General features: G+C 45.3%; 1 protein-coding gene across 1 annotated transcript in view; it reads left to right on the top strand.

Moving 5' to 3' along the window:
* The window catches only part of PNPLA7 (patatin like phospholipase domain containing 7), a 136,086-nt gene that overhangs the window by 103,190 nt on the left and 18,391 nt on the right, over positions 1–14,505 (top strand). Inside the window, exons 28-30 of the mRNA XM_054083893.1 lie at positions 6,742–6,858; positions 11,758–11,827; positions 13,814–13,930. Coding sequence (XP_053939868.1) covers positions 6,742–6,858; positions 11,758–11,827; positions 13,814–13,930 — 304 coding nt within the window. The remainder of the gene's footprint in view (positions 1–6,741; positions 6,859–11,757; positions 11,828–13,813; positions 13,931–14,505) is intronic.

Below are 14,505 nucleotides of genomic sequence, written 5' to 3'. Positions count from 1 at the left end.
CTGGGGTGTTAAAAACCATATTGAGGCAGCAGCCTCTTTGTGCTGTACCCGTGGGCAGAGGACCGTGGGGCTCTGCTTCACCTCCCTGGCACTGTCTGCCAGAAAAACGTGGATTTTATGCTTTTTATTTAACAACTGTCTGTGCCTGGCGGGGCTGGGATGCACCCGAAACATAAACTGTTTATGATAAAAAATAGTTCGCTGTGTTCGCAGAAGTGGAGGAGGCTTGAGATTAAGGATATAAAACCAACCGCACTGAATCGTATCAGACATCCTTTTAAGCTTGCCCTCTTTATTTCCCACACTGGTCACTACCAAGTGGTTACAGGGCGGCAGCATCTGAGCAGGGTGAGCAGGGGCACTGCCTCCCTGCAATGTTTTCCCAGCAATCTGTGGCTCGCTGCCCTCTCTCCGTTGCTCTTGGTTAGGCTCGAGGGATGGAATTTTCCTTGTGCATCTGTCCGGAGGATTATCTCTTCTTGTCTGTTAATTTGTCAGATCTCTTCTGCACAGAGGGTGATGCAGAGCTGGAAATGCTGTGTTCTCTGCTTCTCCGGGCTGTGCTTCCATCGAAGCCGGCTTCACTTTGAGCATTGCAGCTCTTGAGCTCACCAGCCTAATCTGGAATGCTCTTGCTTTTACCAGAAATAGTTAAATATGAAAAGAGAACATTTAATCTATTGATTAACTTTTGGGCACAAATGGCAAAGCTCAGAGAACATTCCACAAAGGAAAAGGCAGGTTTGGCCCAGCCTTGGGCTGTTTCAGGCGCTGCTGCCGTGAAATCTGCAAATAAGGAGCTGGAGGAGAGGTGAGCGGCCTCTGTTAGAGCAAACATTTCATCTGTTAATGAAGAATGGATTTACTTGATGTTTTTCATGAGTGCTCTCACAAGCTTGCCAGATCCAAACCAGAAATTGTTCAAGGGTTTGAGAATGAAGAAAGCAAAGACGGCTCTGTTTGAAGGCCTTTTCTCTCCTAACAGCACAGTCCAGCATTGTAAATTGCCATGAAAACGCTCTCTCCAAGTTCAGATCACAGCTGATGTACAAAGTAGCTCGAGGGATGATAAATCTTTTTAACCATGGCTATTCTGAGCTGTTTTCTCTTGTATTGTTTTGCAGCGACTGTAGACTGAGCCAGGAGAGCGGCTTCTCTCCACGAGCGCCAGCTCTGTATGTGATAGCAGGGAGGTTTGGGGATTTACAGAAGATCCACTCAAAGGGACGGAGCATGAGTGAGAGATCCATCAAATAAGCCCCAGATGCTGCAGGACATTCCTGCTTTCTGCAGAGCAACCTTGCTGCCAGAGGCCCGCAAGGGATGCTCTGGGGAGCATCCTTCATTAAGGCAACGTTCTGCACAAAGGCTTGAGCCCTCCCTGCTACAGAAGCTGCTGATTCTGCTCCTCCAAAACCTGCAAGCTTTTGCTGCTGAAGGTTATTTCCGAGTGCTCTTTCTGCAAAACCTTGCAGCCTGGCTTTTGTAGCCCATGGGGGGATTTTGAAATGTCTTTGCTGTCATGGATTAGATAACTCAATATTTATTTATGTTTTAAATCCATCAAAGTAAACGCTGGGTTTGTCCTACAGTTAATTCTCTTTTCTGTATTTTTAAGATATTGGCATGTCTTTAGTTGTATACTCAGGGCTGGGAGAAGGGATATTTTTAATGGGATGTGTTTTCTGGAGCTAATGAAGCAGGAAAGAAATAAATGACTCTTTTGTCAAAGGACAGAGGGTTGTGAAAATTACCAGTCAGGTTAGTTACTCTGTACTGCCTGTGTGTGTTCTTCACCTGTGCTTAACCAGCACGGCAAGGCAAACAAACAACTTTGTTTTTTTTAATTGGGGAATTAATATTTCAAAGTATAACTATTTCACAAAGAATGGAGTGTTCTGTTGTTGAAGCAAATAAGGTTGTGGGAACGTGTAGCTAAAATGCTTCCCTTAATGAGAATTAAGAATTGCTAGATAGGATGCTGCAGTGGGTTGCTGTCTGTGTTTGCATGACAGCTAAAATAAATGTGGGGGGTTTTGAGGTTGCAATCATGAGATTCTGCTGCCGTATTCATGCCTTGGGAGATGCTGTGGTTTAAGGAGCTGATCTGGCCAAAAATTCATCACTCGTTTTTTCTGTCATGCTGGATTCTGGCCAGCTCAGCCTGGGAGGTGCCGGCAGCAAAGGCTTTGGGCAGAGGGCAGGCAGAGCCCCAGCCCCAGCTCGGGTTGGGTTGAGCTGCTGTCAGACTGCGTCTCAATACTCTTCTTGATCCTCTCCATGGATTTTGGGGAAGAAGTGCTGTTCTCTGCCATACTGCACCCATAGTCCTTGTAGGACCTGGACCTGGATGGCCTGGGAGCGCTGCAGAGGAGCCTGGTGGCAGCGTGCAGCCAGCCAGGGTCAACGAGGAAGGGCGCAATGCCTGCGTGATGCAGTCCATGAATGGTCCTTTCGCTGTGGAGGTCAGAGGAGAGCGTCGTTGTTAGGTGCAGTGGTTTGTAAATCACTTTGCATCCTACACTGTATTATTTTGTTTGTATGCCAGATCCTCCTGTAAAACAACAACTACAAGAACAGATCCCCACAAACACAAAATCTGAGCTGAGGAGGCAAACATTACCAAACTGGCATGAAGAGCAGGCAGGATATTATGGGAAAGAACCTCCTGCCCAGAGGACATTAGCAATGTGAACTGGTCTGGTCCTCAGGTGGAGGGAGCTTTGGTCACTGTGATTAACACAGCAGAAGGGAACTTGAGCTGAAGCAACCTTGAAGTGCACAGTAAATCCTAAATAATTCAGAGGTTCGTTGCAGATTGGACATTAATGAATGTGCAGAGATTGTCTTTTAAGTTGGGTTGATGACCCTTCAGCCTGCAGCTGCTCATGGACAGTATTGGGCTGCCAGGGTCCTTCCTCATTGCCCCCTTAGAACCTGCTCGGCTGCTTTGGGTGGTTCCAGTCGCTGGATTTCTCTGCTTACAACAGCCGGTTGCTTTTCCCTGGTGAGCCAGCTGAAGTGTTCCCTCTGGTTGCCTCGCAGATGGAACCTGTAGTTGAGATTATTAAGAGCAGGAGTGGTTTTGTTAAGTCTTCAACTTTTGTTATATCAAGCAGTGCAGTAAAAATCTGTTCTCACGCAGTGATAAGGCCTGGTAGTTCATAGTTACCATTTCAATTGTATTATTTGTGAAGGGGTGGAATTAACCCTAAATCAAGCATTAGAATTTGGGAAATTTGGATCAAAGGTTGCACACCAAATCAAACGTGTATTGTTTTGGAAAGCCCAAAACATCCTATTTCTGTCCTGTGGCCACTATGTCAGCGCATGGCCATGCAGATGTGTTAGAGGTAGAGGAATAGAACATGTGAGTCTTTTTTAAAACATACATGGAATCACAGAATGGTTTGGGTTGAAAAGGACCTTAAAGATCATCCAATTCCAACCCCCATATACTTACTTTGTCTCTTCCCTTTGCCCAATTCAGAGATCGTTATGGGTTCTTAGATGGATTAATTTGAATTTTCTTCAGTTCTTTGATTTCTTACTAGTTTACCTTTAGATCTGAACTTCAATTATTGTTATTCCTACCTTCAGGATAAATACAACCCTGCAGTTGGCCTGAGTTATGTTTTTATTTTAACACCTTTTTCTTTGTGAGTTCCTGTGCTGTTTCCTTGAAACTTTATAGGAGAACACTGAGAAGACACTAAGGGCCATTCTGGGTGCCGTCTCTAGTTGTTTAAAAGCATTTAATCTTCTGCTGGTTTAAGACTTTGCTCTTGCAACAAGTTTTCCTATATCTTTGCTTTAGTTATATGCTCAGGAGCATTGAAAAATCCTGGGATTATCCTGGGTTTTGGTAACAATTCACAACTGTTCTTCACCAAAGAACAAAATAGCTAGAGGTTATAGTTAGCTCTCTTTTTGTCCACTGTCAGGTCTGTTTGCTGTTGTTCTGCTGCTTATAAAGCTTGATGCTTCTCATAGAGCAGAAGAACCTTGTCCTTTTCTTGTTGAAGTTGCCTTATATCACGAGGTAGCTTTTGAAAATAGTCTTAGGATTGAAGGTCTCCTTAATAAGCATGGTCCTCTGGCAGCAGAGCGGTAGAAATGAAAGTTGGCGAGAAGTTAATGTGAAATACCTGCTCTTTCCCAAGAGAACTGGTGCCTTAGGGCCGAGCTTCCCATCTCTGTGCTGTGGAGAACCACAGCTGCGTCGTTCTTGGAGATGCAGCATTGGTCTTTGTACTGTTGGTTGTGGAGAAGTGGAGCAGAAGTTGAGAGGCTCTGAGCCTTTCCAAAGTGTGATCTGTAACTGAGTTTATCTGGAGAATGGGAGGTGGTAGCAGCAGTTCTTGGAAGGCTGAGGGAGGCTGCTGGTCATCAGCGTCTGCTGAGAGGGCATCTTCCAGTTGTGAAAAATGAGACTATTAAGAAATAACTGTTAATTAGAAGTATTTTATTAAGGTACAAGACTACTGCAAGCATTAATTGTAGGGAAAATAGAGGCTCAGCATTGTAGAGATCATTCACAGCAAGGACAGCCCGATGTTTGGTGCTGAGGTGGAGAGATTTTTCTTCACTATTAAATAAAGGACTTTCTGTAAATGCCTCTTTCCCTGATTTAATCATTCTAAGTAATGTCAGAGGCCATATCTCTATTTAAAGTACAAAGCTCATTCCATTTCACTCTGATGCTCTAGGTAGCGGGTCTGTATTAGGTTGCTGCATTCTGCTCCCCCCATCAGGACCTCAAATGAGGATGTGAATGAAGGTGACAGGATCATAACTGGTTTCTGCTAAGACTTTTACATTGTCCCATGTTTCCTGTTTCTATACTTGTTTTTAAGGTTCTGTTTTATTTCCTTTATACTTATACATGTATTCTCTGGGCAGACACCTAATGCCTATTTAAAAGCAGCTGATGTGACTATGTCAGCTAATTCTACTCTCCTATAAATCCTTTTTAGAGTAAAGCAAAGCCCAGATGTTGATCACGGCTCTGTTAACAGACAGGTTTGGAGGCTGCTTCTTGCTGTAGGTCTCTGCCTGAGTCCAATGCCATATTCTCTGTTAAGTTGTCACATTATAGAGAATGTGTGGAGAGAGAAAATATTTGATCTAACAGAAATATTTCATCCAATGAAACCCTACTGAATTATGAAGGAGTTAATTGAGGTTTTTTTTGTCTTCTATTGCATTTTAACCAAGAATCATAGAATCAGAATAGTTTGGGTTGGAAGGGACCTTAAAGATCATCTAATTCCATTGCCCTGCCACTGGATCAGGCTGCCCAAAGCCCATCCAACCTGACCTGGAACACCTCCAGAGATGGAGCAGCCACGACTTCCCTGGGCAACCTGTGCCAGTGTCTCACCACTCTCATGGTGAAGAAATTCCCCCTTATGTGCAGTCTAAATCTGCCTCTCTCCAGTTTATACCCATTGCCCCTCATCCTATCACAAGCCTTTGGAAACAGCCCCTCCCCAGCTTTCTTGTACCCTCTCCAGGTACTGGAAGGTCGCTATAAGGTCTCCCTGCAGCCTTCTCTTCTCCAGACTGAATAACCCCAACTCTCTCAGCCTGTCCTCGTACGGGAGGTGCTCCAGCCCTCGGATCACCCTTGTAGCCTCTTCTGGACCCATTCCAACAGCCCCACATTGGCTTTGGTTTGCATATTATTACGATTCGAGGCCAACAGCACAGTTATGGGGCAGATACAGTGGCCATAACGCCATCTCGTATAGATGTTCTCATCCTTTTATCTTGTAGGTCAGCGTGGAGGTGTAATGACTTGAAATGGAGGGGGAAAATGAATCCATGAAGCTTGCTTACAGTGTACATGTGTTTAGAAGGGGCACATTGAACAGTGGCTGCCACTGTTGTTTGTTATAATATAATGGGTATCTACAGTGCTTTAAAAACCTCCAGTGATGTGGTTTGTCGAGCTCATGGAGGCTGCCCTGGGCATATCCTAACCCTGGCTACCCCTCAGCAGGGTGAAGCGCAGTAACTCGCTTGAGGGATGAGAAATAATTGACACTAATATGTAGGATATGTATTTAAACCTTTTTAAAGTGACTAAACCTCACTGCAGTCCCAGGGGATCACATACATGTGATCACAATAAAAAAAGGCTTCAGACAGGAAGACAAATCAGGTGTGATCCAGAAATGAGATGAGATGTACAAATGTTTCCATCAATTCCGATGTTACAGAGTTGTGATTTCTTTTCCACACAGGTGAACTGCATGTACCCTGTGAGGAGCTTTAAACAAGTTGAAGTTTTGGCTCAGAAGGATGATGGAGAGGGAGATAATGAATAATATCTTTATTAAAAGAAATCAAGAATTAACCTGTGCCATTTGCATGGATTTGTTAGGGCAGAGACACATGCTTGTGCACGCTCCTCTAGAGGCCGTTCGGGTTTGTGGGCAGGAGGGAAGTGATGCGGACGTAGATTCTTCCACCACCTTATTGCAAATTGGCTACAGAGTTTGCTGCTGGTTGGGTTAAGTGCATGGCACCACACATGAGTTACTAGGTGTAGTTTTCATAGCTGTGTTTCTGACCCCGGACAACTTTTGTGCTTACGACAGCAACTCTTCCAGTGTTATTGGCTGTAGAATCAAGAATATAATGTCTCTTGACTTGCATACATTAATGAATACGTTAATATGGATTCTTGCATATATTTACCTTTGAAATGCTTTTTTTTTCTCTTTTTTTTTTTAGATGATGAACTCAGTGTTTAAGACATTTCTAGACTTGACCTATCCAATAACCTCTATGTTTTCTGGAGCAGCTTTTAACAAGAGCATCAACAACATTTTCAAAGACAAGCAGATAGAGGTAGGTTGCTCATTCATGTGATGTACAGTCACTAGTGTCACTGTATTCGGTTGCAGCAGAAATAGATTCCTTCCCTGTTGATTTGGGATACAGGTCTGTGGGATGGCTGAAAACGTGTTAAACCTGTGAATGTGATGTTAGGTGAATATAGGAAGGAGCCTGTTCTTTCGTTTTGGTGGATTTAGAAAACACAAGTTGATTGTAGCTACTTCTGTTCTGATTTGCAAAAGGATCCTGTTGGTGTAGAGGAAAGTTAAATTGTGTCATAGAATCATAGAATAATAGAATAGTTTGGGTAGGAAGGGACCTTAACAATCATCCAGTTCCAACCCCCTGCCATGAGCAGGGACACCTCCCACTGGATCAGGCTGCCCAAGGCCCATCCAACCTGGCCTTGGACACCTCCAGGGATGGGGCAGCCACAGCTTCCCTGGGCAACCTGGGCCAGTGTCTCACCGCTCTCATTGTGAAGAAATGCTTCCTCATGTCCAGTCTAAATCTGCCCCTTTCCAGTTTATACCCATTGCCCCTCGTCCTATCACCACAAGCCTTTGGAAACAGTCCCTCTCCAGCTTTCTTGTAGCCCTGTCAGGTACTGGAAGGTCGCTATAAGATCTCCTCAGAGCCTTCTCTTCTCCAGGCTGAACAAATTGTCACTGAAGTAGAATTGTTGGATGTTGAGACTGTCTTATTGTTATTTTCTGTTAATTAGGTTTGAGAGACCTTTGGTGCACTGCAGAAGGAGGTCTTGAAGAGGGTAGCAGTGGGTTTGGCTTCTTTTATTTTTGAAGCTGGAGTGAGGGTTTATGAAACCTGCAGTAATGTCAGCATGGTTTTCTTTCTGGTCTGCACTTGGTGAGCTCTTGTAATTCCTAGATGTTGTATGATCTGCCTGAGCTGATGGCCGTTTTCAGAGTCCCACCCATCCTCTGTCCCTCAGTGACAGCAACTGGTGAAGCACATTATGGATGGTTGTCTCCCTAGATCACCAAGCTCAGAGGTCGTTTGGGTGCTCTCGCATCTTACCTCATTTGCAGTTTTAACCTGATTATCCCTGTGTTTGGAATCCTCGTGATGGAAGATTATGTAGCAAATTAGCACTATTTATACTTTAAATATGTTTATGAAAACTAATCTAAACCGTTCCCTAATGCGAGTATGAAAGTAAGTGATTAATCATCACACGGCTTAAAATAGCTTTGTGCTGTGCAGAGGGGATGGTGCTGGGAACAGACAGGTTTTACTGTGAGAAATGCTTCTGAGGCTGGAATTATTTTTGTTGTGTTCTTCGGGCACACCAGCCACGCTCTCAGCTCTTCAATCATGCATATCCCTGTCGGAAGCACTCCAGCTCCTATCTTTGCTTCCAGCAGTGCCTGGTAGGACATCACGGGATTGTGTGATGACTAAACCAGCTCCTCGTCTCTTGCTTGGACATAGCTAAGGAGCTGCCTTTATGCAACCCTTGAGACCTTCTCGGTAGTACAAAGCAAGGTCTTCTCTTGGTTACTGTGGGGTGAGCTGTGGGTGGGACAGTGCAGGTTGGGGCTGAGGGCAATGCTGAGCAGAGCTTTGAGGAGGTGAGAGTGGCAAAGCGGAAGGAAATTTCCACTGAGCATAGGTGGCCCCAGCTTCCCCCAGTCTGTCTGTTACTGCGTTTGATTTCAGCGGTTGATTAATGTACTTCCCTTTAAGATGCAATAGATTCCTTCCTTATGATTTTTAGCAGCTGTGATTATATGATCTATTTTAACCTTGCCATCCCAGGAAGGTGGTGTCCAAGAGAAATCCAGTTCCAAGGCATGCAACAGCATCATCTTTGCGGCGAGTGTCGCAGGCTGAACACTTCAGCCTGTGCCTGAGGATTTCCTCACATTGGAAGGCTTCCTTCAGATAAATAAAGAGAAATGTTGTGTAGCTCTGCAAGGAAAGGGGCAGTTTCCCCTTCGTTGCAATGTGTGTTATCAGCCCAGATTAACTGGTCGTCACTGGACAAGCAGAAATCAAAAGCTGATGAAGTGTAGAGGATAGCTTATAAAGTAGCAGAAGCTGAACTGAGAGCATTAAAGCCTTGAACAAACCATAGAATCACAGAATGGTTTGTGTTGGAAGGGACATCAAAGCCCATCCAGTCCCACTCCCTGCCATGGGCAGGGACACCTCCCACTGGATCCGGTTGCTCCAAGCCCCATCCAACCTGGCCTTGAACACCTTCAGGATGGGGCAGCCACCACTGCTCTGGGCAACCCACCCTCACAGGAGAAAACGCTTTCTTAAAGCGTTATTTTGAAGCATCCAAACCTGCAAACAGATCCATCTTTTCTCAGTAGCTGGACTGTTTTCCGAGGCAGATGGGTGGCAGTGATTTCCACCTGGAAGTACCTATTGACAGGAGTTAATCAAAACCTTACAAACAGAGATTCTGTTTGGATGCTTGGCCACAACTAGTCCTTCCTGGGAGGATCCACAGTGATGGGAGCAGAACCTGAGAGTTTCCTAGCAAGGGGCTGCAGTGGGCACACATCCCTCTTCTGCATCCGAGCCAGGGGGCACAAGCACTTACATCGAACAGTTATTTCTGACATGAAAATGAAGGTTTCCATTGTCTCTTACATTTGCTGTCTCCCAGCCTGGGTAACATCAGTGTTTCCTGATTCCCAGCAGCATTGGTGGTGGTGCAGCCCTGATTGCCAGGACCCCCACGACTGCTGCTCAAGGTGCTCCACGAGAGGACATCAGCCTGTGCCAGTTCTTCCAGGAAAGCACGTTGAAATCCAGGGCAGGAGGCTTGAAAGATACTTCTCAAGAAATGCAATTCTTGCTCCTTGGAAATTACCCATCCTGGGAGAGCACCAGGCTCTGGGATTTTTATCCCCATGCCAGAAGCACAAATTCTTCTTGCAGGTCCTCTCAGCTGGAGATTCAAATGTGAGAAATCAGAAAAGACTTCTATCAAGTCCCGTTTCAGACTTGAGTTATGCTCTGCCCCCAATGTATTGAGATGATATCTGAGAAGTGCAGTCTTTATTACTGCGTAATAAGTCTCAAGTTTAGTTTCCTTTGTGCATGTGTCTGCATGAATAAGAAAGGAAGTGCCGGATAGAGGTTTTTTTTTCCTCCATTCCCTTATTTTTGCTTAAAATATGTCTGATGCACTGAGATCTCCAATCCCCGGAATATCTTTGCATGGAGAATTACCCCTAATACTCTTGTAGTCACACTCTATTCATCCGCCCTCCTATGGCATTTGTACCAGATGGGTTGCAATGTTTGTGCAGCATCTGTTCGTCCTCCCCAGTTCCACCATCTCGCAAAGCTGCTTAAGAGATTAAACTTGATAGAAAAAAACCTTTTCCTTGGCGGTACAGAGTTTTGTATGGAATAGCGCAGGAGCTTACACCAGGAACACAGACGGACCACGCAGGGAGTACTGCTCAATGCAGACTGATAGCTGGAATCCAAACCCTCTTTTGCTTAAGTCACATCAAAGCGATGCTAGAGAAACCCAGACGCCTTGTCCCGTGAGCAGAGGCTGGGTAGATGGGAAGGCAGGTTTACCTCTTCAGTCCTGATTTAGCTTTGCTGTCAGCTTGTGTCCTCTGGGCAGAAGTTCAGTCTTGTTCAGACAAGTCCTTCTCCTTCCCCTGTGCAGGCTGCCCTTCCGCTGGACACCATGGAGACTGTCCAAAACTATCCTCTGTCCAACACGCTCTAATGCAGCTGGGAAGCCACCTTCCCATTCTTGTTTCCTATCTAGTGGGATATGAGTATAGGCATGGCTGAAGCAAAAAGGAGAACTTCCCTTGCTGGGAGCAGGGCGTGTTGATTTGGTCTAGCCCCTCTTCAATGAACTTGTAAAGAACTTGGCTTGGCCATTCATTTTATCTATTATCCTGTTTGTTGTGTAGGTTGTGTACCACAGTCCTTGCTGCTGTTTTGCCTTACAGTATCTTGAGCAGCCTCTGGGGTGACCCTGGAGATCTGCCTTGCAGGATTCCTTGTTCCTGTAGGAAACGCTGCAAAGCATTGTTGTCCTCTCTAGCTCTACGGAGCTCTGGGTCTCAGCAGCATCGCTCTGCCTCTCCTACTGAAATGACCCTTTCATCACCCCAGGGTACAAATGGAACATTACTTAGTCAAGAGACAGTGACTCTCACTCTTCCCTCTCTCTGTCTTGGACTGTGGTGTCTGAGGAATTGAGATCAGGAAGGTGCTGCCTACCACAACCTTAGGTTGGGGTCACAGGGAACTGAGGGGTTGCGTGTCCTTCCACGGATATGGGCGTGTCCTTCCAAGATATGATTACGGAAGGCTTGCTCTGTGTGATGGAAACGGGTGGAATGCAACGACGACGCATTGGATGAGATCAAAGGTCTTTCCAGCTTAGTGCCATGCCTCCAGGGGAGATATGAGCAGCAGGTATTTAGAGATGTAGAGAAGAACCACATGCATGAAAGTTGAGTCTTCTCTTCACGTTGTCCTCCAGCAATAAACAGCTTTGGAGTTTCTTTAGATGTGAGTTATTGTCAGACCACCACCCCTGCTTCATCTGGAAGAAAACCAGGTATTGGAAAGAATGTGAACTCCTGGTTTGAGTGATGAGGTTTCTGGGCTGCAACGTGTGCTTGGACGCTCTTCTGGAACAAGTATTTCTTGCTATTAAAGAAAGGAAATAAGGATTTTTGTCTGCCTTGGTTCTGCATGAAATGTTTGCATAAGAAACGAATCGGTGAACTTTAAACACGGGGCTGACAGTTTTTTTCCATCCAGGCAGCTGCTTCTGTCTGCAGCTCTGTCTGCTAAGATACAGAGGTGGTTGCTTTGATCTGTGTTGAGCATGGGGTTTCATTTAAGTGCAAGGTTATGGATTTAGTAAAATTAGGTTGTCCTCTGTTGCAGGATCTGTGGATCCCTTACTTCACTATCACAACCGACATCACTGCCTCTGCAATGAGGGTCCACACAGACGGTAAGTGGGCAAGTGGCCTTCTCCAGCAGCAGGTCGTAAGTGAAGCGAGACTTCAGAGGCACCTCTTATTCCTGGAACTTTCCTCTGCTTTTAAATGTCTCCGTCCTTTTTTTTCCTCCTGTTTATTATTTGCTGAGCACCAAACTGTCATTGTACACAGCTAACAAGGAACAGAGCTGTCAGGAAGAAATTACATGAGATGCTTTATTCACTGTTTAGAGAGAAAATGAGTCCATTGACACCATTCTGTTTCCTTAAAAGACCCCATGAAGCGCAGGTGTTTTAGCCATAAATCAGTCCTAATGCAACGAAAACATTTTAAGATTCAAATTCCCCCTAAACAAAGCTGAGACTGCACAGAGACTTCTGTGCCTGAAGCAGCAGTTGGGTCAGGTTCTTATTTATGGCCAGTCCTTTGTTTCTCTGGTGGAAAACTGCAACTTACTTTACACTGACTGAACAGAGGAGAAAGATCTGAGCAGTCTGCTCTGCTCCTGACGTGGCGGCCGCCCTGTGGGACACTTGCTTTAGTCTATTTGGGGGAACGGTGCCGTGACTCAGGCTTCAGCAAAGACAGCACAAGCCTTCAGGTGCTCCAGATATCACCTCGTGCTCTCATGTTCTGGCTTTGAGCTGCTGCGGGTAGGACTGTCCATCCCTGCCGTTAGGGTGTGGGTTAGAGAACCACGCTGGGGCTTTGTTTGCCGAGGACACAAACGGGAGCTAAAACAAGCAGAAAAAGGATTAACCTTTCTTAGAGGTTTTGTACCCGTTCTGCAGCAGGCTAAGCCAGCTAAGGTCAGGAAGCTCCCTCCATCCGGCTGCTTGTCCCTGCAGTTCAATGTACGGGTAGAAATCAACTGGAGAGGGGTTCTGGTCCCCTTCACAGTTCACTGAAAGGAGAGGAAGGGAGTTCTCAGCTGCTCCTGTTGCCCATCTTGGGTTTTTTGGGTGTACCACAAGAAGTCAGCATTTTTCTTGGGTGGAAATCCCAACTCGATTAAAAGTATGAATAATAAACCCAAATGTACCGGTATTGACCTGTGTAAACAGCGGGAGTGTTTAAGATATAATTCGAAACAGAACGGTTCTGTGTTTTAAAAAGAAAAGAGAAAATCAATTCCCACTTTGCTGGAAAGAATTTCTGTTTGAAGAACCGAGCAGTTAATTACTGAGAAGTGAGCTAACACTGGGAGTCCTATTTATTTTTGATATTTTAAAGATTCGCTTCTCAGCCGAGACTCTTGGCCTCATTGGAACTGCAGCATCTTCCCAATTCAGCTGATGCAAATGTTAAGAGCTGAATCAGTAAATAAGAGCCTTAAAGCAGAATATTTTACAGGAAACAGACCCAATCAATTCTTACTTGATTAAACTTTTTAACTGCTTAAGAGATTATGATGGTCTTCCATGCAGCACCAGAAACAGAAATGGCCTAGAAGAGAGAAGATCGCCACCAGGCACTTGCACTGATTTTACGAGTGAAAACTTTTGCTTATTACAGAGCAAGGAAAACTGCCTGCTGGGGCTCCTACAGCACATATTTTTCACGTTCAACTCCCACTACAAGTCTGGGTTTGTGGATCTCCGTAGAACATAACAGTTCTAACTGCACTTCAATCTGCTTATCCTTCCCATCCCATTGTCCCCAGGAGAAGCCTTTTCCTTTCCTTATCAGCATAAGCCCAACAAAGCACCAAAGATCCCTGCAGCCAGGCATATGCTGAAATCTCTTTGAAGGCAATTAAGATGAGGCATGAGTTGAACTTGATGTTTCCAAGCTTTTTCTGGTGGTATGGCTGGTAGTCTTTTTTTTTCCCTCTAGCCAGGATTATGGTATAAAAAATAATGAACTGCTTTAATAACTTCCTAACGGTATTCTCAGGAGAGCCTCCATCTCCCGTTTATTTTACTGAGTGCAGAAGCTGACCCCGCTCTGCAGCAGTCGTTAATGCTGTTGCCGTTCCCTCGCTCTCATTCCCGCAGGCTCCCTGTGGAGGTATGTCCGTGCCAGCATGTCCCTCTCCGGCTACATGCCTCCCCTCTGCGACCCGAAGGATGGGCATCTCTTGATGGATGGAGGCTACATCAACAACCTGCCTGGTAGGTGCACGTTTTGGGAAGACGTTACCAGCCCCAGCTGAACTTTGTCCTCTTTTTTTGTTCCCCCAAAAAAAGCAAACAAGGTGAAATATTGCAGACACCCTTAGTCTCGTGTTGGTTCCCAGGAGTCATGTTTGCTGTTTCCTAGGTGTTTGCTTTATTGCAGCTTTATTAAGACTGGTTTTTGTTACCAAAAATGTATTCAGAACATGTAATTCCAAGCTAATTTTGAATCTATTTTAGTGCTCACTGAAAGGAGAGGGCAGAAATTAAACCGCAAATGTCTAGTCTATCTTTGAGTTTCTTTTCAAGAAGTGTCAATCGAAGAACACATAAATCTGAGGAAGCACCAGCTTTGACTCTGCGTTGCTCAGACTGGAGTCACTCAGAGCTGGAAGGGTTCAGCTGGTGGGTGTTGGCATCTCGTTCAGCTTCTAGCACGTGGAATCACATGGCGTTCAAGACTGATGTGGAGTTTGGGGTGCTCTGAGGACTGAACCTGAAAGGGCCCAAGGAATTCGCTCGTGTCTGCCTGGGATGGGGTTTGTGTCACCCTTATCACTGTAGGCAGAAGG

The sequence above is a fragment of the Cuculus canorus genome, chromosome 19 (assembly GCF_017976375.1).
Source record: "Cuculus canorus isolate bCucCan1 chromosome 19, bCucCan1.pri, whole genome shotgun sequence".
Classification (NCBI taxonomy): Eukaryota; Metazoa; Chordata; class Aves; order Cuculiformes; family Cuculidae; genus Cuculus; species Cuculus canorus.
The sequence above is the reverse complement of the archived record's forward strand: the minus strand, read 5'-3'. Positions and strand labels throughout refer to the sequence as shown.